The sequence below is a fragment of the Protopterus annectens genome, chromosome 2.part1 (genome assembly GCF_019279795.1).
Source record: "Protopterus annectens isolate FY-2018-M chromosome 2.part1, PAN1.0, whole genome shotgun sequence".
In the NCBI taxonomy this organism is placed as follows: Eukaryota; Metazoa; Chordata; order Ceratodontiformes; family Protopteridae; genus Protopterus; species Protopterus annectens.
The window spans coordinates 805040233-805063834 of record NC_056729.1 but is presented as its reverse complement, the minus strand read 5'-3'; the positions used below and the strand labels follow the sequence as shown (position 1 = coordinate 805063834).

The 23602-nt window shown below is 39.4% G+C and overlaps 1 protein-coding gene across 1 annotated transcript in view; it reads right to left on the bottom strand.

Annotated features, from left to right (window-relative positions):
• TUSC3 (tumor suppressor candidate 3) overlaps positions 1-23602 on the bottom strand; it is a 1506863-nt gene that overhangs the window by 451293 nt on the left and 1031968 nt on the right. The window contains exon 2 of the mRNA XM_044063505.1: positions 15781-15950. Coding sequence (XP_043919440.1) covers positions 15781-15950 — 170 coding nt within the window. The remainder of the gene's footprint in view (positions 1-15780; positions 15951-23602) is intronic.

The following is a 23602-nucleotide window of genomic DNA, read 5'->3' as shown; positions in this document are numbered from 1 at the left end:
AGTTGGGTTAGCAGACCATGAGTATAACTCTGCAGAGGAGTTGGAAGAAAAGGGGATCTCTGGAGTCAGTGGTGAGGACTGACGTTCCTTAATTACTGAAACGGATTTTAAGTGGAGGACGTCACATTATTGGTGGCAGTCCGGTGGATATTAACCAGACATCACAGGCTCTTCCACTGCTTTCTTTCCTTTTTATCACGTCACCCTATTAAACAATGGTGATGTCATCCATTCAAATGTGCACTGTTCCAATTGTAGACCAACACCTTGTGTGGCACTTGTAACTGAGGCAATGTTCTCAAGCTTGTAAGATGAGTCGGGTAGTCAGTTCAAAACCAGGAATTATTTCTTAGACTCAGTTGTGTAAGTATGCATCTAAATGTACACGTAGGTAACAATGTTGCTACCCACCTATCTGACATGTACATATATAGCAGGGGATTCCCCTTACAATACTTTCTGTCCATTTTCCCCAATAAATGCTTTGCTTAACATGGATGATGAGTTTTGTTGAAATTTGCCTTCTTTTGTGATGTGAGCAAATAACACAGTGATCTGTAGCTTGTTGCCTTAGTATCACTGACAGTGATATTGGACTGCTCACAGTTGTGTGAGCATTAATATAGCTACATCCTTTTCTTAAATTAGACAACATTTTAATAAATAATTTAAAATAAAATGCCTTTTATCACTTCATACCTTGAATTGTGTTATTTGTGACAAGCTCCATTGTTATCTCCTGTACCAGATACAGTTAATACACAGCTCTATAGAGTGGGTAATCTGACTGGCAGGGGTTTGAATCTGCTAACATCTCTCTGTCAGACATTTGTAACAGACAGGAGTGGCTTAGGCTAAGAATGTAGATATGGCACCAGTAAGAGAGCTTCTTTCCAAGTTAGGAGAGCCGTACCCATTACAATAAGATAGTGATGTAATCCGTTTAGGTGTGTTCTTCATGACACATTATATATGCCATCTTCTGTGGTGTCACTGGTTGATACACATCTGTCTGAGATCTCTCTGATATGGCCATGGCATGTGTTTGAGTCTGGCAGCAGGCTAATGCTGTGTATGTCAGTGATTGCTCACAGGCATTATTTAATTTCCAAATAATAATGATCTGTATTGAATGTCTTCATACAAATATTTAAGTGTTACTGTCATTCTTTTGTTCACACTTTAGGTCTTTATAGTACATAAGAGCTTATAGAACAGTTCTTAATGTGTGGCATGTTGCAGGATCATAAGGAAGTATGAGTTGGCTGTGTTATTATACTTTCTTAAGTGTTTGTGTTGGTTACTTGATATTATGGTAGACTTGTGCTGTAATTCCTAGTGAGCATGCCCTATATAATGCAGTAGATGCGTGCTGTTTAGCAGAGACCTTTAAGTATTGCATGTCATGAGATATTTATTGTCATTTGTTTATCTTTGTCAAAACTTAATTGGATTAGCCTCTCAAATGTTGGCTTTGCCCACAACTGTACAATGGTTTTAGTTAACTATGGGTATCGGATAACAACATTTGTCCCAGACGACTATACATTTAGTGTATGTACAATGTAAATCTACAACAGGTTATTAGTAATACACTATAATGCTTCACTTTGGTGTGTTGTATGTTACTGTAGTGCCATACAGACAGTAATTACTATTGTTTTTAACAAGGCTCACTTCAGAACGATATATCAATGAAAATATACTGCCTTCATATCTGTAGTTTAATACACATTATTGCAGTCAGCATGTCTGTTGTGGCAGATACACCAGAAAGGACACACATCATTTCATTGATTGCAGTAAAACAAATGCAGCACAGTCACACATAATTGTAGCTTGACATTTGTTACATTTGCCCATTAGCTGATGTAATAACAGCATAATACTGGCATGCACCTTTATTTTGTCCACGTCTTATGTTGGTTACCTATCCATTTGTGATATACACAGCAATACATCAGGACATTCAGAAACACAAACTGTCAGGAGATGGACTGCACTTCACATGCACCTTGATTTTTGTGCATTTTCTGCATATGCCACATTAGTGTGACTTCTTTTGCATGTAGGTATGTCACATTTGCAATAGGTAGACAAATGGTAATATTTTTATTTATTTATTTAACATTTGTTGACCGGGAATGTCCGACTAGGTTCCACAGATCCTGTTTTCAGCGGAGGCCCGGGGAGAAATGCTCCAGAAGCATGTCTTTAGAATGCCTATCAGATCATTATTCTGTTTATATTCTGATCAATTGGACACATCTGTGCAGGTGTCAGGCCCTTCTACATTTTGCTACATTCATATACAGCGTAGTTGAATAGTCACTCATTCACAACATGCATGCTGCTTAAACAGTGCTCTCTTTCATCACTTAACACTATTCTTCCAATGATTGCATAGGTGTCTTTGATTCTTCTTAATATTTCCAGATTGCTATAGGTGTGTAAACTGCCTTAATAACCATCAATATTGTTTCCTTTGTACACATAAGTCAAAAACAGCCATACCGTTCTTTAACCTGTATGTGTGCTCTAACATCAGTCATGTGGATGTAATTGATTCTAACTTTGTTCTCTCCATCAGTATACATTCCAGTAGCACACCGCTTTCATGCAACTGCCACTCAGGTGTAGCCTCGCATTCCCAATACAATGATGTGAGTAACAAAAATATTACCGAACATGCCACAGAACATGAATAATGACAACCATGCAGTTAAGTTTGTTATGACTGTATTTATATTATTTATTATTTACAACAGTATACAACACATGCTTGTCTAATACATATTATCTCAACTCAGCAGTTTATACACATTTATCACATTTATTCCCCTTTAATACATTTGTCAGCATTTTTGGTTTATTTATGTGCATGGGTCACTAAATTGGACAGGATTACTTGTTTAAATAACTGTAAATAATTTATATAAAAAGTGCTGTTTGTGCACTAATCCCATTTATTATCTCCGTACAGTTTTTCTGTTTAGCTTCCCCTGCTTCTTGTTTATGCACTAATCCCATTATATCTGAGTACAGTTTCCCTATTTACCTTCTCTTGCCTCTTAATTCTTTTTTTTTTTTTATATAATTCTCTTTATTGCAATTTTCAGAAAAAACTTTTACATCAATGAACACCAAAGAAAATACATAAAGCCAGACAAAATACAAAACCATTCAGCAAAATATCATACATAACGACTACATAAAAAAAAAAAAAAAAAAAAAACTATGTACAAGTTCTACATTGCCCAGGAACTTGCTATATAAGTTGTTCATATAATGGTATAAAAAGATGCTGTCCATATACAAAGGAGCACCAAAAAGAAGGGGAGAAGGAGAAGAAAAAAAAAAAAAAAAAAAAAAAAAAAAGGAAATGGAAAACTCATTTCAGTATATGATCAGATAGAATGCCCCAGAATTCCTTAACAATTGGCTTGTGCTTAATATTGTGAAACAAGTATTTGTGAGCCTTGAGGTGTTTAATAGCTATGTGTTTAAAACCCCCCAAGAGAGGGAGTGTCTATTTTTCCAATTAAGGGAAATATAATATTTAATTAACATGAAGATGGGAATCAGGACTTTACATTTCCTTTCAGATACCCCCGGAGGTGGAATATGTAGAATGGTAAATTCCCATGAGAGGGTGGATTTTTCATAACCGATTTTCTCAAGTATCACTCTCAAAGCACACCAAAGCTTATAGGAACATTTGCAACTCCAAAATAGATGAAGGATATCATCAGTTTGGTTCGAGCAATAGCAGCATTTAGGGGATTGATTAGGGTAAATCTTACTTAATGTTTCAGAAGTAAAATACGCATTGTTCAGAATCATCAACTGAGTATATTTCAACTTATTGAAGGGAATGGTTTTAGAGCTTCGTTTTATAGCCTGTGATATTGCGCTTTGGTTTATGTTAGGGTTACTCTTTAACCAGAATTTTGAGATAATGAGTTCATTCTGATATCTAAGTGACATGATAATTTTGTATACCTTTGAGGTCATCTTTTTCTCACTGAGCAGAAGTTTCTTTAATGTTCTGCAAGCTGAAATATCTTCATCCAAGACCAAGGGGTGGTCTAGGTACTTTCCTGTCAACTCTCTAACCTGTCGTAGTGTGGTCAGGTATTTCTTGGGCAAATTCAAGCTGATTCTTAGGTTAGAAATTGTCTGATGTCTGAAAGGGACGAGATCCGAGATAGAAGTATTTAAAAGGAGGGGTATTGCATCAAGTTTAACATGTGCCCATTCAATTTAAGGTTGGGGTTAAGATGAATTGGTTGTAATGTCATGCAGGAGTGGGAAAGATTCAAGGATTTGAACAAAGACTGGAGGGATTTTATGCTATATATTAGACCTTTTGTATGCTTCAAAATGCCTAAGTTTGCTTCATCTAGAAATGGAAGTGCTGCAGGACTAAATTTTAATGATTTAATGTAATTGTTACCCAGGATAACCCAAGGCGGGGCCCATTTACACTTGTCTTTATGATAGGACGTAATCTTCAATACCCTACTAGCATTGATTATTTCATAGTAAGTTTTAAAGTCAGGTAGGCCCAGACCCCCCTGCTCTTTGGGATAAATAAGTTTAGAGTAACTGATCCTGACCGATTTAGGGGCCCATACGAATCTAGAGATAGAAGATATAACTTTTTTAAAGAAATTGTTATGCAAAATACTAGTGGTTGAATGAAATAGATATAATAGTCTAGGAAGAATGTTCAACTTAATTACTGTGGTTCTGGCCAAGAAAGGAAGCTTAAGCCTAGACCATCTATTGATATCACTTTGAATATTTGACCAATACCTGCCCACATTATCCTGAAAATAGTTAAGGTTATTTAGGGAGAATTGTATGCCTAAATAATGGAGCTGTTCTTTTGATTTGATCCCTGGTTCTAAAGTTATATTAGGTAGCCTAGAGTATATGTTTAAGGGGAAAATTAAAGATTTTTCCCTATTAAGTTTGTAATTTGCTAAATTTGCAAATGTGTTAATTGCAGATAATATTTTAATTGGGTCAGAGTCAGGAAGAGTGAAATATATATTAAGGTCATCTGCATATGCCGAAAGGGGAATCGTTAAGTTATAAATACTAGGTGGGTGGAGGAAAGTGGCTTGTTTGAGGAGCATGAATAAGGGTTCCATATATAAGTTAAAAAGAAGAGGGGAAAGGGGGCAACCCTGCCTGACTCCATTCACCATGTTGATTCTACTAGATGAGTGTTTATTGATATGTATAGTGGTGTACGCTGTGGAGTAAAGGGTTTTTATTTTGTCTATAAATGAGATTGGAATGTTAAAGAAGGGTAGGGCGGTAAATAAAAATTTCGTGCTCAAGCGGTCAAATGCCTTGGATGCATCTACCGCTAAGGCGTACATGGGGTGTTTGGCTAAATTAGAATGGTGGATCATGGCTTCCAGTAGTAAAGTCTGATCATTAGTTTGTCTTCCCGGGATAAAGCCAGATTGCTCAGGAGAGATGATGTGAGAGATAATAACTTTCAGCCTGTTAGCTAGGACCAGGGCCAAAATTTTCATGTCCAAATTAATTAAAGATATGGGTCTATAATTCCCAGGGATTTTAGGGTCTGTATTATGTTTAAGAATGAAAATCGTTCTGGAGGCATTTAAATGTATATCTTTAAACCCATTAGAGATAATATAGTTAAATAATAGGCTCAATACTTTGGAGATTTTCGTGTTAAATGCTTTATAAAATTCAGCCGTGAATCCATCTGGGCCAGGGGATTTATTAGGTTTAAGCTTGTTAATAGCGGAGATAATTTCTTGTGTATTTATCTCCCTATCTAAGAGGTTATTCTGATCCTCTGTTAGTTTGGGAAAGGTAAGATTATTAAGAAAAGATTGTATTTCTAAATCCCCAGCTATGCTATCAATGGGCCCATAAGTTTGCTTGAAGATTGTCTCAAAAATTTCAATGATCTCGTTAGGTTGTTGGAAGTCCTTCCCTTGGTAATGTATTTCAGGTATAAATGTGGAGGACTTAGTGAGGTTGATCACCCTGGCCAAAAATCTGGAGGGAGAATGTATTATGTCTGCGTATAAGGCCAGTGATTTAATCTCATGGAAACTCAGGTTCTCTGCGTGTAGAGATATTAAATCTTTTTGTAGCTGCATCATACGTTCCTCCAACAGGGGGGTGTGTTTGACCTGAGATTCCATTTCTACTTTATGAAGCTGAGAGGTAAGACCCCGTTCTTTTTTGTTATGAAGTTTCTTATAGTGTGCGGCTTTATTTATCAAGAAGCCCCTGATCATTGATTTAACCGTGGCCCATTCGCAATCTAAAGGGGATTGAAAGGATCTCCTGGATTCAAGAAAGTAATCCAGGTATTTGTCAATTTGAGAGGTAATCTCCTCTCTCCCCAGGAGGTTTGGGTTCAGCCGCCAACAGATGTCTATTCTATCTGTTGAGCCCCTATTTTGTCGGTGTATACCCATAGCGATCTTGGAATGGTCAGAGATAGATCTAGGAGATTGTTTAAAGGAGATATTCATAGTGTAAAAAACCTTGGAGATAAGAAAAAAGTCTATTCTGGACCAACTTTTGGCACAAGTAGAAAAAAAGGTGTAGTTGTGTTTTTTCTGTGCCGGATCTAGAAAAATGTTTGGGTCAAATAAATTGAACTCTTCTTACAATAAGCCTCTTAATTCTTTCTTCAAAGTTAACCATGCCTTCTATTATGCTTACTGCGTTTGCGTGCATGTAACAGCTAATGTTTATATTTGTTTGCTTGATCCTCAGTCCATCTTTTTATGGCCATGAACACTTGCTCTGGCTATGAAGTGGTGCTGCTGGACATGTAGGCCTGCTTAGCAGCTTGCATAATCAACAGGCACCACTGCTGGTCTTGCTATCATGCAAACATTGTGTACTCAAAGCAAAGTGTATGGAATTGTCAATGAATCCCTGGGATAGTTTGTAATACAGGTAGATATATTACTTCTGATCAGCCTGGAACTGAGTAAACAATAAATGCAAGGAGTGTTTCTTGACAAAGTTGTCATTACAAAAGAAGTAAACAAATCCTATATGTTTCCCATAAGTTGTAAGTGTTTGCCACTGGATGTATGACTGCTCTCTCACAAATAACACTTGCGTGCATGAATTGCATTACATGAGTATACAGTTGTGTTTTGGTTGTTGTATGTATAACCAACAACTAGGTGCATTCTAGGCATGATGGTCATCACATTTGATTCTGTGAAATGTCCCAGAATATTTGAATTTTTTTAAAACATTATCTCCTATACTACAAAATGTCAGCAGAAATACTACAAAGCCACCTGGGTACTTTTTTGTCTTTTGTTTCACAGCAAACAGACACATCTCACATTTTTCAGGCTTACTTATTCAGTACATTTCTGAATCATTTCATTACTGTGTTCTTATAAAAAGACAGCCAAAATCAATATTTGTTTCTCAGAAAAAGTGATAGTTTCTGTCATTTTAAATGTTATATTGGAATAGACACATTTTACTTGATCTAATATTTAGAGATCTCAGGTCATTTGTATACTTAGGTAACAGGTATTATGTCATACAGTGTTGAGTGCAAGTCTGACCTCTTAAAACATCATAAGATCACCTTGAAGCAATTAAAAAAAAAATCATTTGAAATTTGGGTTGTCCTTCGGATGAGATGATGAACTAAGGCCCCCATTTGCTTGAGTTGGTGGTAGCTCAGATGGATATAAAAGATCCCACAGCAGCTATCAAAAAGAGTAGAAGTTCCGTGATGCCCTAGCAGAATAAATACCACCTTGGGTATCCCTTGAAAAGAGGCTACTTGCCTAGTGGGACTAACGTGGTCAGCAAAGGATACATAAATAAAAAAAAAAAGTTCAGAATGGCCTTTCGAAACTGACAAGTTTCAATATTAACAAAACAATCAACTAAAAACAAATGCCACTTTCAGTTCTCAAAGTACTAAGCACAAAAACTATCAAAGGCAAACACAAACATACAAATGCACACATATACCTACCTGTGTACATGTATGCATGTGCATACATACATACCTCCTCACACACACACACACACACACACACACACACACACACACACACACACACACACACACACACACACACACACACACACACACACACACACACACACACACACACACACACACACACACATTCTAGCAAATAATTTATTCTGCAGGTAGAATTCTCCTATCTCAGAAATGGTGTCTGTACATAGCCAGGTTTCTTAAAAGGTAGACAAGCACAAAATATTATGCAGAATATGCAGTCCAGAATGGCCTTTTATGTGTGTGTGTGTGTGTGTGTGTGTGTGTGTGTGTGTGTGTGTGTGTGTGTGTGTGTGCGTGTGTGTGTGTATATGTGTGAATAGTTCCAATGGTATTATTGAAGGGCTGGTAAGGTGCTGTTATTAGGCAACTGAATACTGCTACAGTCATTGTCATCTCGCATATTGTTGAGGATACAGAAATGCAGTTGTTCTGTGATTATGTTTGTATGATAATAGAGTTATGGTGTATACATTTTGATCCATTCAAACACAACCCCTATGTTAGCGGTATGGGAGGATGTACCCCCAAATAAAACATTTACTTTTAATGTTAACATGGGACTTTTATAGTGCTATACTTCCTGTCTTTGCCAAGTCTAAAAGGTAATTTGCCATGGTGTATTATTATGATAAACTGCAATTTCAGAGGAAGGAGTTAATATATCTGGGGCAGTGTTTGTTCTTAGTATAGCCTGCACTGTATTTCAATGCGGGAAATGTCAACAGGAAAAGCCATGATGTAGCACTACATTTACAGCTAGATATTTAGTCTGTGAAGTAATATTCAGTGAGTAGAATTGTGTGTGTGCACTCTATGTGTGATTATTTTTGTAAGGATGGGAATATATCAATGACTTGTATTGCAACAGTTTAACTTTATGATAATAGTATATATTTTTGCAGTATATGTATTTATGACTGTCTAATTTAATAGTTAATTATATATACCAATTCCGAGATCCCACTACAGACGGGAAAGGGCAAGTTCTGAAACCTCGCTGTACCATTATTCCACACTAAGAGCTGCTGGCAGGCAGAAAGACATCTAAAAAGTGTATTGACTCCTGAGCAAACACTCATAACTTTTACATCCATGTATGTTACACTGCAGAAGACCTTGGTCAGCAATGTGTTTGGTTGACATTTGTTTACTCAGTCATATTTGGTTGACTAAAAAGATGGTCGACAGATACAAGAGACTGCACAATTTTGTGGGTTTTGGAATATTCTCTTTCCCTGATTTTGTGTGATATCAGAGTTAGTATATATAATTATCACAGGCTGTAGGGTGCAGGGGAGCTTTTTATTCTCTTTTTCTGTTTAAAGTTTTGCATGCGCCAAGTTTGTTTCTTGGAGCATGGGTAGCAGTGCATCAACATTCTTCTTTTCAAAGTATTGTGATGTCTGTTTGAGACGTTGACAAAAGCTAGTATAAATATACAGAGAGATAGAGAAAGAGAGAAATACAAGCATTTGTGTGTGCTTGTCCTTTTGAATGTGAGATGCATATGTACGGATCCCCTTCAGATGACTGAAGTTCCAAAACGTCCAACATCATATGGCCAAGGACCATATGATCAAAGTTTTGAAACTTCAAACATAAAATAAAAAAATAAAAACAACAAAAAAAATTATTTTACGTTTTTGCAGGGGGCAAGCCCCCCTGCACCTCCTATACGTCCTGCTAATTAAATATACCAACTCAGAGATCGCACTACAGCGAGGAAAACAGTAAATTTCCTGTTTCACACTGTACGGTGATCTCAATTTAGAACATGCAAAGTTTCAAACCTTCGATCATATGGTTCTTGGCCATATGATTTTTCAAAGTTTTGGAAGTTTGATCATCTGAAGGGAACACATATGTATATACACAGATTGTTTTGACTTCAGTCTTTAAAAACGATTTCATAGTTCTTTATAAAAAGGATATTTTTTTATTTATGTACTGTGGTATAAAAAGATATTTAAATGATATTTTCACTATAGTTCAAAATGCAGTTGTTTCTTTGCCATTAAGGATAGTTTAATGAAGCTATACAAGAATTATACCTGCAACATTGTCTGAAAATTTCATGGGAAAACTTTAAACTATTTTGGAGATATAGACCTTCATACAAAGGGAGCAGACATAAGCAAAGGTATTTTGGGGCTGTCCACTGGAATGGGGCCAAATGTCAAAAGAGTTAAGTGATGCAGGAGACAAACACACACTTGTTCTGAATTTGCTGGTATGTTAGTTCTAAGAAATATACTATGCCTAAACACATTCAAAAATATGTTTGCACATATCTCCTACTAATTTGTGGAACATGTCATGAAAAAAGCAAACTAATTAAGAACTTTAAGGTACAAGGCATGCCACCCTGAAGGACACAATGGAATCAATATTTGCATCTGTTGAGAAAAGAAGCAAAGGTGCATTGCATCCCAGCAGTGTGACGCTGTGGTAAGGCCAGCACTAGTAGTAGCCATGCTGTAGCCAATTAGGCAAATCCCAGCTATTCGTCATTCTTAACAAAGCTCATTTGTTCTTTTGAGTAAGTACTGCATGACTAGCTACTGGCTAACCTAACTTCAGAATATCTCCTAAAATATGTCATCCATAAATCGTCAGGGTCTGCTTTAGTAGTTTCCCCTCAAGTGTCTGACAGTACCCTAGACAGATGCAGGCACCCTGAGTTGACATTTTTCCTGTAAAAGTACCTTTGAAATTTCACCAGTACCTAGCTGCATACAGGGCAACCACTTTGCAGTGTGACAAGTGCTATCCCAAGAGTTGCAAACCAGATACTTCTGACTTTACTTTATAATCTCATTGCAACCATCTAATCAATAAAAAAGGGTCTGTTGCCACTGACATGAATTTTCCCATTATCTCCACTAACAGCTAGGTGGATATGAGCATCCTGAGGCAACTTAGAAATTACCTTAAGTTTGCTGTCAAACAGCAAATTTTAAAACAAACTGACAAGGTATGTCAAAGGCATATTTACACAATGTCACTGGAAACAAAGCTCTCACATAAAAGCATTCCTAATGTCAGTCAGGTTGTCAGTAGTATACATGCTGCACCCATCTCACGAAGTATAAAGCAGACATACTGACTCACATACGCTGAGGCACTTAAATGTAACCTTCCTAAACTCCACAGACCTCCAAGATGAAGCACATAAAGCAAATGACATCAGCAGCCCCAAATGCATGCATTCAAATTAAAAAAAGCCACATTTCATGCAGCATCTCCTTCTAAGCCCATAAGGCAAGAAACTACTCAACCCTACATTCTGGTCACTGGAGACTCCATTGTGAGACACATAAGGAGAAACTCATGGTCAATTGCTTATCGGGGAAAGGATCCATCATTGAAGCTTCCCTGACCAGGAATCGAATCCAGGCCGCGGCGGTGAGAGCGCCAAATCCTAACCACTAGACCACCAGGGACTCCCCATTTTACGCTCATACTCAGATCATTGTGCCCCAAGTACCAGTATGACTCAGTCATAGTCCATGTGCATGTAAATGACCACAGATGTAGCTCCCTAGACTATATGAAGAGTGCGCTATCATGGAACTTCCAGCATATGTGTCACAGGCTGGTATGAGCTTAAAATTGAGCAGCTTTCCACCTTCTTCAAGGATGATGTCACAATATGAACAGAGCATGACTGACTTTAATAACTCACTTAGTTTCTGATTCTAAGGGGTGTAGAATATTTGTCAGCATGGAAGAAGATGGTCAACAGACCACTCTGCTTTGCTAGGGATGGTCTGCGCCTCTCCTTTCTAGGCTTTCAATATTAGCAAGAACACCGCCCTCCCACATTGTGCATTTTTTAGGCAAAAACAAACTGAAAATACTTCTGAAATAAATTAAAACCAAGAAAATCTAATGGTGTTACTGCTCAGTTCTAGGAGTCTAAGCAAAAAACTCTGTTCCCTACAATTTCTCCTCATGCTTAGTGAATGCTGATGTTTGTGCAGTCAAAGAGACATGGTTTAAAGCTACAGAGAGCATCCCAGTAGTGCAAGGCTATAATGCCTTCCAGACATTTAGGCCAGCTACTCCACAGGCAGGGACTAAAGGTGGAGGTGTCTCGATTTTTGACAAAAATAAGTATACCTCAAGGCTGGTCAAGCAGGATGACGCACTTGAGCATTTCCATATTCAAACCACCATAGCCAAATTCCCATACCAGTTCCATGCAAGTTATAGGTTCCATTCCATGACCCAGGTAACCCATAATGTGTATTTACGCTTACTAGTAACACTAAACGTCCCACGCAATACCATATTCAAGAGTAACTTTATTTACTCCACTATTAACTGGGAATCATATAGGACACAAAACATGGAGGCAAAGGGATTCCTGGATTTTGTAAACATAAACTCCCTGGACCAGATTGTCAATACACCAACCAGGGGTGTGACCATACTGGATCTGGTCCTCACTAATATGGGAGAGCACTGCACACCCCCTAGTGTAATGTCCTCTCTAGTAAGGTCAGACCACAAAATGATCTCCTGTGAAGTAAAAATTAAATCCAGAACTCCAGCTAGCCCCGGAATGTTCAGGAACTACTTTAAGGCTAACTTCCTATTATTAAGTGATAATCTGGAAAATTTTCAAGCCCCGCTAAACACTGAGAACACTGCTCCTATGCAAAACTGGTCACAGAAACCATGTACAAGCATGATAATAGTTCCATACAGGCATCTGTACCTACCAGGAATAAGAACAGAAAGAACTAGCTCAAAAAACAAGCCCTCCTGGTGGAATCACAACATCAACAGGCAAGATAAAAGCACTCTCATCAAACTAAAAAAGAACTTGGCACAAATAAAGTCTACCAAAGCCACATTTGAGGTAAATTTGCCCTCCCAGGCTAAGAACAACAACAAGGCATTCATTAGCTATGTCCGCAAACTCAAAGGCAATACACAATTGTGTGCAGATCTCATTGTAAATGCAGCCACCTATGCTCAGTTAAAATATATCTAGCAAACCTACTGGCAGACAAATTCAGCTCTAATTTTACCTCCCCCCCCAGCATTCCCTCAGGAAATACCATCAAATATAACTCTCCCAACTATCACTAAGGAACAGGTTCTCAATGCTCACTCTGAGGCCAAGAACACTGCATTGATGGGCCCCAAGGCTGCCTTCTAAACAGTATGAAACATGACCTATCAGGCCATCGGGAATCATCATTTAACATTAGCCTCCAAACAGGATTGGTACCTCCTGAATACAGAAGAACAACCATCATCCCCCTACACAAAGGTAGGCCATATATAGACCCTGGAAACTACAGACCCATAAGTCTCACTCATATATGCAAAGCCACTGAAATAATTATCATGGAAAGAGCAATAATGGCATAGAAAACCTCCAGACACTGGACTCAACTCACTTTGGTTTCATCAAAGGCAGGTCATGCCTACTCAACCTGGTGGACTTCTTTGAGATGGTCATCAAGGCAACGGATGAGGGAAAAAGTTCATACTACCTACTTTGACCTAGCCAAGGCATTTAATGCAACACCCCACCCAGTCATTGCTGACAAACTGAAGAGATTATATATAAACCATTATGTCACCTGGTGGATAGCCAGCTGACACATAGACAGGACCCTGGAAATTAGAACTGGGGAGTCCATCTCTACAAGGAGATGAGTCACCAGCAGGGTCCCTTGGGATCTGTCCAGGAACCACCCCTTTTTGGCATCTAATTATCTGAAGTCAAGGCCAACATCTAGGGCCTCTGGCTAATGAAACTTGCACACGATTACAAATTAGGTTCAGTTATAGAATCCCCAGCTGACACTAATGCTCTCCCAGAAGTGCTGACACATACAAATAACTGGTGTCAGAGCTATAGACTAAAACTAAATGCCAAGAAATGCATGATAGTATCATTTGGAAAATCATCCAGCCTTGATAACTATCATACTGACAACACATCCTAAGAGTGGACCCAGCAGTCAGGGACTTGGGGGCACACATAGACAGTATTCTAGCCTCTGACCATCATATGTCTATGGTAGTGATGAAATCATTCTATGTTGTGCAACTGATAAACAAAGGTATGGCATCTAGGTCCATGAATTTCATTGTTCCCCTGTAATCTGCATTAATCGGACCTATCACTGAATACAATTCCCTCTCTTTATTATGTCCCTAACCAGGTACAAGTACCAACTGGAGCATCCGCAGAGGTTCCTCATTAAAATAATGCAAGGCATAAGTAATGTGTTCTTTGCAGACCTTCTCAACGCCCTATCCCTGTATTCTGTCTCCAACAGGCTGTTGAGTGGAGACCTAATGCAAGTCACTGTTGGACCCCCAAAAGACTTAAATCCTGCCTGTGGTATAGACAGGACCTGCCTGAGAGTCTGGTATGTATCCCAGTGACTACCTTCCTCTGGAACAGGTTTCTCATCCATGTGAAGCAGAGTTCCTCCTTTACCCAATTCAAGTGTAACTTGAACAGCTGGATAGGATTCATACCTGGGTTTGTATCTATGTCTCTAATGGACACAGTCAGCCTGTAAAATGGTTCATCTCCCAAGCCCCTGCTTACACTTAAATAGGGTACCAGAACATGTTAGAGATTTGTGATGCATGGCTAGGCTTAAAAAGGTTGCAGTGGTTGTTAGCCAAGAACACACGTATGAACACCTATGAACGTATGCAGTGCATTAATAATTATCCAGCTGTAGGAGACATGGAAATCTATGCGATGTTATATTGCTTATTGAACAGTACAGTCACTCCAGAAAACTAAGTGTGTTAAGACTTTCACTGATTTGGTCACCTGTTGAACCTTACAACAGCTAACTCAAACAGCTCATTCAAAAAATGCCCTTATGCAGTATAAAATACATGTATAGTGAGGCATTTACAGCCAGGGAGTTCTCACCCTTCTACAGTGAATTTAAAATAAAAACCCCCAGACTGTTAACTCAAGGACCACTACCAGCAGAGCCTCTCAAGAAAGAACCCCCTTACTTTGAATGTTACTGCTTCACCTTTGCTAAGTTTGAGTTCTGCTACTTTAACTTCTAATTGCCTTAGATCTCAAGCTATAAAGTGGTGATGGCCATCTCTAGAGGTTTCATTTATAGCTATCTAGTGTGTGTGGAGTGTTATAAAGTACAATATTTACAGTCATAAAATGATTGCAGAAATATTCTGGCAACAAACTGTAGCATCAGTAGTAAAATTAAATGTTTTGCTGTAAAAAAATTGTTATGCATAAATGCATATAAAGATTTACAGGATATAAAGACAGTTAAAAGGAATTTTCCACATTCTTACTGGAATGCTGTCAGGAGATGCGCATAGCATGAAACCATTAAATATAGTGCTTAGTTCCCCAAACAAACATGGTGCAACATAACAGCTAAATGTTTATCTAATATATACAGAAAGTGAATACATATTTCCCAGTTTAACTTTAGCCTTATTCTACCTAAAATGCCTCATTATATGAGGACACATTCATAGCAAGGACAGAGCTACCAGTTTCATGTATTGGGACAAATAAAGGATGATTAGATGAAATGCAGACAGTGATTTATAATGCTGTAAAAGCTTTGATGCTTTGTCCTGACAGCACAGAAAAAATAGTATTGCTGATGAGATAAAACAAAATAACTGCTGGCAAACAATATCATTTGCCCTCCCTTCTGTACACATACCTACAGACAGAACACTGTCTTTGTGGTTGAAGAGCGGTGAACATCACAATCACAGAATAATTGCGGGGTGGTGCCTTGACAAATCTTCGGAATTTGTCTCCATTCATCCGAATGACTGAGCGTCTTGAACTCCATTCCATCATTTGTTCTACCTTCTCAGCCAGCAGATTCTTTAAAGAAAAGAACACATTTTTTGTTTGCAATAACAGACAGTAAGCTCCAACAAGTGCTGAAAACATTGTACAGACCTAATATAAATATCAAGGTCGAACATGTATAAGAACTTTCATCAGAAAGCTATCTAAAACATTTACAATCATAAAACAATAGCTGAAATATACTTGCAGGAAAATGTAGCATCTGTAAACTGCAATAGATTGCAGTCTAGTTATTATGTAAAAAAATGACCAAGGACTTGCTTTAAATGCAATATAACTGGTAATACAGTGCTCAACATTCAAAAATTAGCCTCAGGCTAATGTCAAACCCTTTAAAATAATAACAGGAAAAGTAAAACAGTCATCAAACAGATACTTTCATATCTATTTTACCATATTAATACAATACAAAGCAATTGACAGGATATCATCTACTTGACAGTTTTGTTGCTAATATGTTACCACATGCAAATGAGATCTTTCAGACAGTCATTTCTGGAAATTATACAAACATACAAATTATGTGCACAATCAGAATTTATACAGTAAACGTTCAGTTCCATACATTACTATCAGTAGTGCTTTGAAAGTAATTTTTGCATGTGCTATAAATACAAAAGCACCCTAGGACTGAAAAGGTACACAAACACAGGAATATCCTTAATTAAATGCAGGTTAAATTAGGATGTGTTACTTATGTCTGACTTTGACACATGAGTACAATGCCTGCTGGGCAGTCATTTCTTATTATCATCCAAACGTCAAAACACTTTTTCAATGAATATTTGGAACAGAACAAAATACATATTTTAATGCCTTTCCTAAAGGGTGGCCTCAAGACTGAAAATCAGGGTTAAGTAAATAACAGCATTGTAGTGTGTAGTTCAAAGGAATAACTACTGATACAAAATAATCTTTTTTTCAAATTTACAGTCACATGAAACCTAAGAAATGGTTAAGATGTAACAGTTTTTTGTCAAAGTGGCATGGAAAAGGATACAATAAGTCCTTTTTGTCTCTAGTTCAACCATTTTTATAAACAGCCATTTATGATCAAACAGGGGAAACAACACGACAGATACAGTTTAAGAATTTACAGGAAACATTCTTAAAATTAACTTCTAAATAAAATTAAAATATTCCTGCTCTATCAATGTAGATTTTTGCTTTGTAGCACAGTTTCCTCCCATATCCCTTTGCATCCCAATTAAGCTAAACTGAACATAAAGCATGAACAGAGTACAAGTTAATGTGTGTGCCTTTGTGTACGGAGATAAACCGGGATTATAACCAGGATTTCCTTGGCCTTATGCTCTCTTCATGTCAGTGTTTTCCATGCCTACAAGTACTGCCCACCATAATATTTTATATTGCTACTTATATTTCACTTCGGTAACTCCCACTGTTGAATCCATGCATTATCAAAAGGGGAGTTTCAGGCATGGCAGAGACGGAAAAGGGAAATACAGAGAATAATTATTCAGTAACTGAGGAGTATATTGCTCATCGGTTCATAGGTACTTACTAGACTATTGATTTATGAACATCTTAAGAAGTCTAGCCATATATTCCTGTGAAGTTTTTCAGGCCTTATTTTAAGTATGAACTACCCAGAGATGAAAAGAACATTCATATCCTGCTCTTATACACACATGAATGAGAAGGCTGCTAAAGCAGGAGTGAATTTGTAGTTATCCACCCATTCATGCAGATTACATTTTAAGTAATGTAAGAAAAGTACTTCACTTTACTGCAGTGGTGGTGCTGTGGTAGCGTTGTCACTTCACAGTTAGACGTTGCACATTCGATTCTCAGTTAGAGCGTCTTCTGTGTGTCGACATGCGTGAATGAGCACTCCTTCGTTGAAGGTTGTGTGTTAGGCCCGGCAAGCCAGCACATAAAAATCTACTGCCAATCATTAGCGGACCAGAGTTCCGCTGTGGTGACCCCTAACTGGGAAAAGCCGAAAGAAGAGAAGTACTTCACTTTATGTGAAGAGGAAGACAATTTGAAAGCAGTAGCATTCTCTCTGACACATATATATTCCCATCAGCATGTTCTATTTATATTTCAAAACTTCAACAATTGGCTAAGCTTCTGGTGTCATTCAAAGGGGATCCAGTATATGTCTGCCTGGGATGACATGATTGACAAACCACGATGCTTTGCCACAGATGGTCTGCACCTGTCACCCCTGGGATTCAGGTTACTGGCTAAAGCTCTTGCCACCCCTATAGTGCCTTTTTTTTAGGCAAGGTTCAAAGGACAAAACCACCACCATAACAGATACAAGCATGCAAAATCTGAAGGTAATGCTACTCAATGTTAGAAGTCTAAATCTCAAAATGCACTCTCTCAAGGCACTCCTCAAAATGGAGAACATCGATATCTGTGCAGTAACTGAGACCTGGTTCAAGGCTCCAGAGAGCACCTCTGCAATACCAGGCTACAACTCTTACCACACTTTTCGGCCACCAAACCAAGACCGAAACACTAAAGTTGGAGGAGTGTCCATATTCACCAGGGATATTCACACCTCCAAGCTAGTTGCCCAACACAATGCATCTGAAATTCTCCAGGTGCAACTAACACTAGGTAAGACTGCAATCCAAATTATAGCTTGCTACAGATCCCCCACCATGCCCCAAGATTCTCACTACACCTTTCTAAACATACTGGAAAATATTAAGATACAACCAAATACCCTAATACTGGGTGATTTTAACTACTCTGCCATTAACTGGGAAAACTACTTGGGTACCAACACCTTTTCCCAACGGTTCTTGGAATTCATAAATTCCAATGCCCTGGATCAACTAATCCATTGTTCCACCAGGGGCTCCAATATCCTAGACCTGGTCATTACCAACATGGGAGATAGATGTTCCACACCAGTGGTCACCCCCTCATTGGTCAGATTTGACCATAAGCAAATCACCCTTGGCGTCCACACTCCACCCCCACACCCCAGTACAGAAACCTCCATAAAAAACTTCTCCAAAGCCAACTTTATGCTACTCAAGTCAGAAGTGACACACTTTATGACACCCATGCAGGCGGGAGGTGAAAGTTTGGCTGTTGAATCTTACACTAAGGCACTGTACAAGCACATCCACTCGTGTATGAATCGTGCCATCCCAAATACAACCAAAGAGCTCTTCTCCAAAAAAAGGAAGACAATCTGGTGGTCTCATGCCATAAACAAACTATACAACAGAAGGAAAAAACTGTTGCAGAAAAGAGGAAAATCCCAGGATGCAAAAAACTCCCTTACCAGCCTCAATAAGAAGCCAAGATTCCTCATAAAATCGTCCAGAGCTAGTTACAAAAATAAAATTGCCAAAGATTCTAAAGACAGCCACAAGGCATTCTATAGTTATGTCAAGAATCTAAATGGCAATGCTCAGATCTGCTTTCAGCTACAACAGAATGGCATTAAATATACTGATCCCAAGGATACTGCCAGTATACTGGCAGATCGATTTAGTGCAAACTTCACTGCCCTCTCACCCCCTATAGGGCCCATCTCAAGACCAAGAGATTGCCAAATTCCAGTAATCATGGCCACACAGGTAGAAACCGCACTCTCCAAAGCTAGGAATACAGTATCCATGGGACCAGATGGCATCCCAGGCTGTGTACTACATGAACTACAAAATGAACTGGCACCTCACCTAAGTGTCATGTTTAATTATAGCCTCACCTCAGGTGCCGTGTCCACCAAGTGGCACACAGCTACAGTTATCCCACTCCACAAGGGGGGATCCACCTTGGATCCTGGGAACTACTGTCCCATCAGTCTGACAAGCCTGATCTGCAAGGTCATGGAACGCATTATCATGGAACTTATAAACAAAGACATTGGCAACCTTCAACCACTGGACCCCACCCAGTTTGGGTTCATAAAGGGCCAATCTTGTCTCCTGAACCTGATTGACTTCTTTAAATCAGTCTCCAGAGCTGTGGACGAGGGTAAGGCGGTCCACACAGCCTATCTGGACCATGCCAAGGCCTTCAACACCATCCCCCACTCTAGAATCATAGATAAACTTACTAAGCTGGGCATAAATCCCTACATCACTCGATGGGTTGCCAAGTGGCTTACTCACAGAACCCAGACTGTAAAAGTAGCCAACACCAAATCCAGCTCTAGACAAGTGACAAGTGGAGTACCTCAGGGTTCAGTCCTGGGACTGCTCTTGTTTGGCATCTACTTCTCTGAAGTACAGGCCAACACTAAGGGACTCTGGCTAACAAAGTTCACAGATGACTGCAAACTGGGAGCCATTACTGAAACCCCAAATGATGTAGATATTCTACAAAAGGGCCTTGCAGAAACAGATGCTTGGTGCCAGAGCCATGGGCTCAAGCATAATGCCAAGAAATGTATAGTTATCCCCTTTAGGAAAAAACATGTACCCATAAATTACCACATAGGTGGTAGTACACTAAACACTGAAAGTATGATGAGAGACTTTGGGACACAGGTGGACAGTGGTCTCACCTTCAAATACCACATTGCCACAACAGTCAGGAAATCCTTTTATGTGGCACACCTCATCACTAAGGGCTTTTCATCTAGAAAAAAGGAGGTCATTGTCTCACTGTACTCATCCCTCATTAGACCCATTATAGAGTACAATGCCCTGTTTGGTATGTACCTCACAAGACATCTGCAACAGCTGCAAAGGCCGCAGAAATACCTCAATAAAAGAATCACAGGCCTAAAGCAGATGCTCTATGCTGACTGTCTAAAAAAACTCCAGCTTTACTCTGTGGCATATCGTCTACTCAGAGGCAATCTCTGCTTAACATACAGGGCCAAGTCAAACCCTGAGATGTTGGACATGCTCCACTTAAAGAAATCCCAGTCTCTCAGAGCAACATGCTCCAGGGATCTAAACCTTGTCATCACAATAAACAAAACATACTGGAGGGATAGGTTCCTGACCCAGAGACTCCCCATACTCTGGAATAGACTGCCCATACATGTCAAGCAGAGCACCTCATTGGCCCTCTTCAAACCTTGATGATTGGATGGGAGATAGGAAATTCACCCCAGGGATCACATCAGTCGCCCTGCTAGACAGGGTCCAGGGAAGTAAATATTGTGGGAAGAAATATCTAGGGAATTGTTATGGCTAGGCTTGTATAGGCCCTAGGGCCGATAGCCTAATACCAACCTATGAACCTATGAAAACAGATTTAGGTTGCTTGCATTGGTGTTTATCCCCACACTGGACTTACTAATATGCAGTAGGTCTGACTAGATGTGGTCTGTTGAAGCTCTGTACGCAAGGCAGAAATTGTTCCTTAGTAGCCTGTATGACAATGAGAATAGGAACAAGGCTTTTGAGATGGTCCACATGATTTTTATGGTTTACATCATAGGTTTTAGTTTCATAGTTTTATAGTTTAGTACTAGGCTATCTGCCCTGGGGCATTTGAAAGCCTAGCCATAGTGATGTGGCTTTCGCCACCCCATGAAATGGTACAAAAATGCACAGAATAGATTTAGAATACTGTGCCTCTGTCTAGTAGTGACACAGTGAAGGTCCCCTTATATAATAGAATTAGTTTACTGTGCCCCTGTCTAGTAGTGACACAGATGTGACCCCTGGGGTAAACTTACGATCTCCCATCCACTCATCAAGATTTCTCTTGAAGAGAGTCAGTGAGGGGCTCTGCCTAACATGAAATGGGATCTTGTTCCAGAGCATGGGAAGCCTCTGGGTTATGAATCTATCCCTCCAGCATGTCCTATTCATACTTGTGCCGAGGTTTAAGTCTTTAGCTCTCGTGGTTCTGATGGATTTGGATTTTTTGAGGTGGAGCATGTCCATCAGTTCCTGATTGGACATGGCCTTGTACATCAGGCAGAGATCACCTTTGAGCAGGCGGTATGCTACTGAATAGAGCTGGAGTTTCTTTAGTCTGGCAGAATAAGACATATGTTGGAGACCCTTGATCCTCTTGGTGAGGTACTTTTGTTGTCTCTCCAGCTGTTGCAAATGCCGGGTGAGGTACATACCAAATGGGGCATTGTACTCAATCATGGGTCTGATGAGGGAGGAGTATAGGGGTACAATGACATCCTTGGATCTGGATGCGAATCCCTTCATGATAAGGTGTGCAAGGTAGAATGTTTTTCTAACAACTTTGGCAACGTGGGTGTCAAATGAGAGGTCGCTGTCGACTTGGGTCCCTAGGTCTCTGATGACTTTTTCCATACTCAGTGGGTTGCTGTCTATGTTGTAATTTGTGGGTACTTTGTATTTCCCAAAGGGGATGACTATACATTTTTTGGCATTTAGTTTAAGGCCATGACTCCAGCACCAGTTGTCCGTTTCTGTGAGGCCTTTTTGTAGGATGTATGTGTCCGCTGGTGTATCGACTATGGCGCCTAGTTTGCAGTAATCTGCGAACTTTGTCAGCCACAACCCTCCAATGTTTGCATTAACATTTAGAAATAAATGCTGAACAAGAGGGGTCCCAGGACAGATCCCTGTGGGACACCACTTGTGACTGGCTTTGAGTCTGACATTGCTCCAGTGATTTTAACTTTATGGGTTCTGTCCTTTAGCCAGTTTGCAACCCATCTAGTGACATAAGGGTTTACATTTAAGCTGTTGAGCTTATCTATGATGCCTGAGTGGGGTATTGTGTCGAAGGCCTTAGCCAAGTCGAGGTAGGCTGTATGGACTGCTTTGCCCTCATCAATGGCTCTAGTGACTGTTTCAAAAAAGTCAACCAGGTTCAAAAGGCAGGATCTGCCCTTTACAAAGCCGAACTGGGTGGGATCAAGTGTCTGTAGGTCCCCAATGTCTCAGTTTATGAGTTCCATAATGATTCTTTCCATAGCTTTGCAGACCAGGCTGATTAAGCTTATGGGGCTGTAGTTCCCAGGGTCTGTATAGGTACCCCCTTTGTGTAGTGGGACCACTGTTGCTGTACGCCAGTGTTCAGGTACATATCCTGTAGTAAAGCTAAGGTTAAATAGCATTTTTATGTGCGGGTTAAGCTCCTCTTGGAGTTCACGTAGCACGCAACATGGGATACCGTCAGGTCCCATTGATGCTGTGTTTTTAGCTTTGCTGAGGGCGGCTCTCACCTGGACATCTGAGATGACAGGGAGATTACATTCAGCTGGGATAAGTATTTCTTCTTTTGGGGGTGAGGGAGGGGAGAAATTTGCACTGAACCTATCAGCCAGAATGTTGGCAATATCTGTGGGTTCAGTGTATTTTTTGTTGTTGTGAACCAACTCTGAGCATATCTGAGGGTTTCTGTCCAGGTTTCTAACATAGCTAAAGAAGGCTTTGTGGTTATCTTTAGTGTCCTTAGCGATTTTTCTCTCAAAGTTGGCCTTGGATGTTTTTATGAGAGAACGTAGTTTTCTGCTAGAGTTGATCAGAGATGTCTTCCCTTTATGGGATTTTGCTCTGTTGTGCAGTAGCTTCCTTCTTTTGTTATACGATTTGTTAATGGCTGAGGTCCACCAGACAGGACAATTGCCTTTGGTGGAGAGGGACTTGGATTTATTTGGGATTGCATGATCCATGCATTTTTGGAGATGTCCATAGAAAGCATTTGTGAAGGATTCAGCATTGTGACATGTGGTATCCACTGGCCCAGTGGGCTTAAAGGATACCATCTCAGTCTTA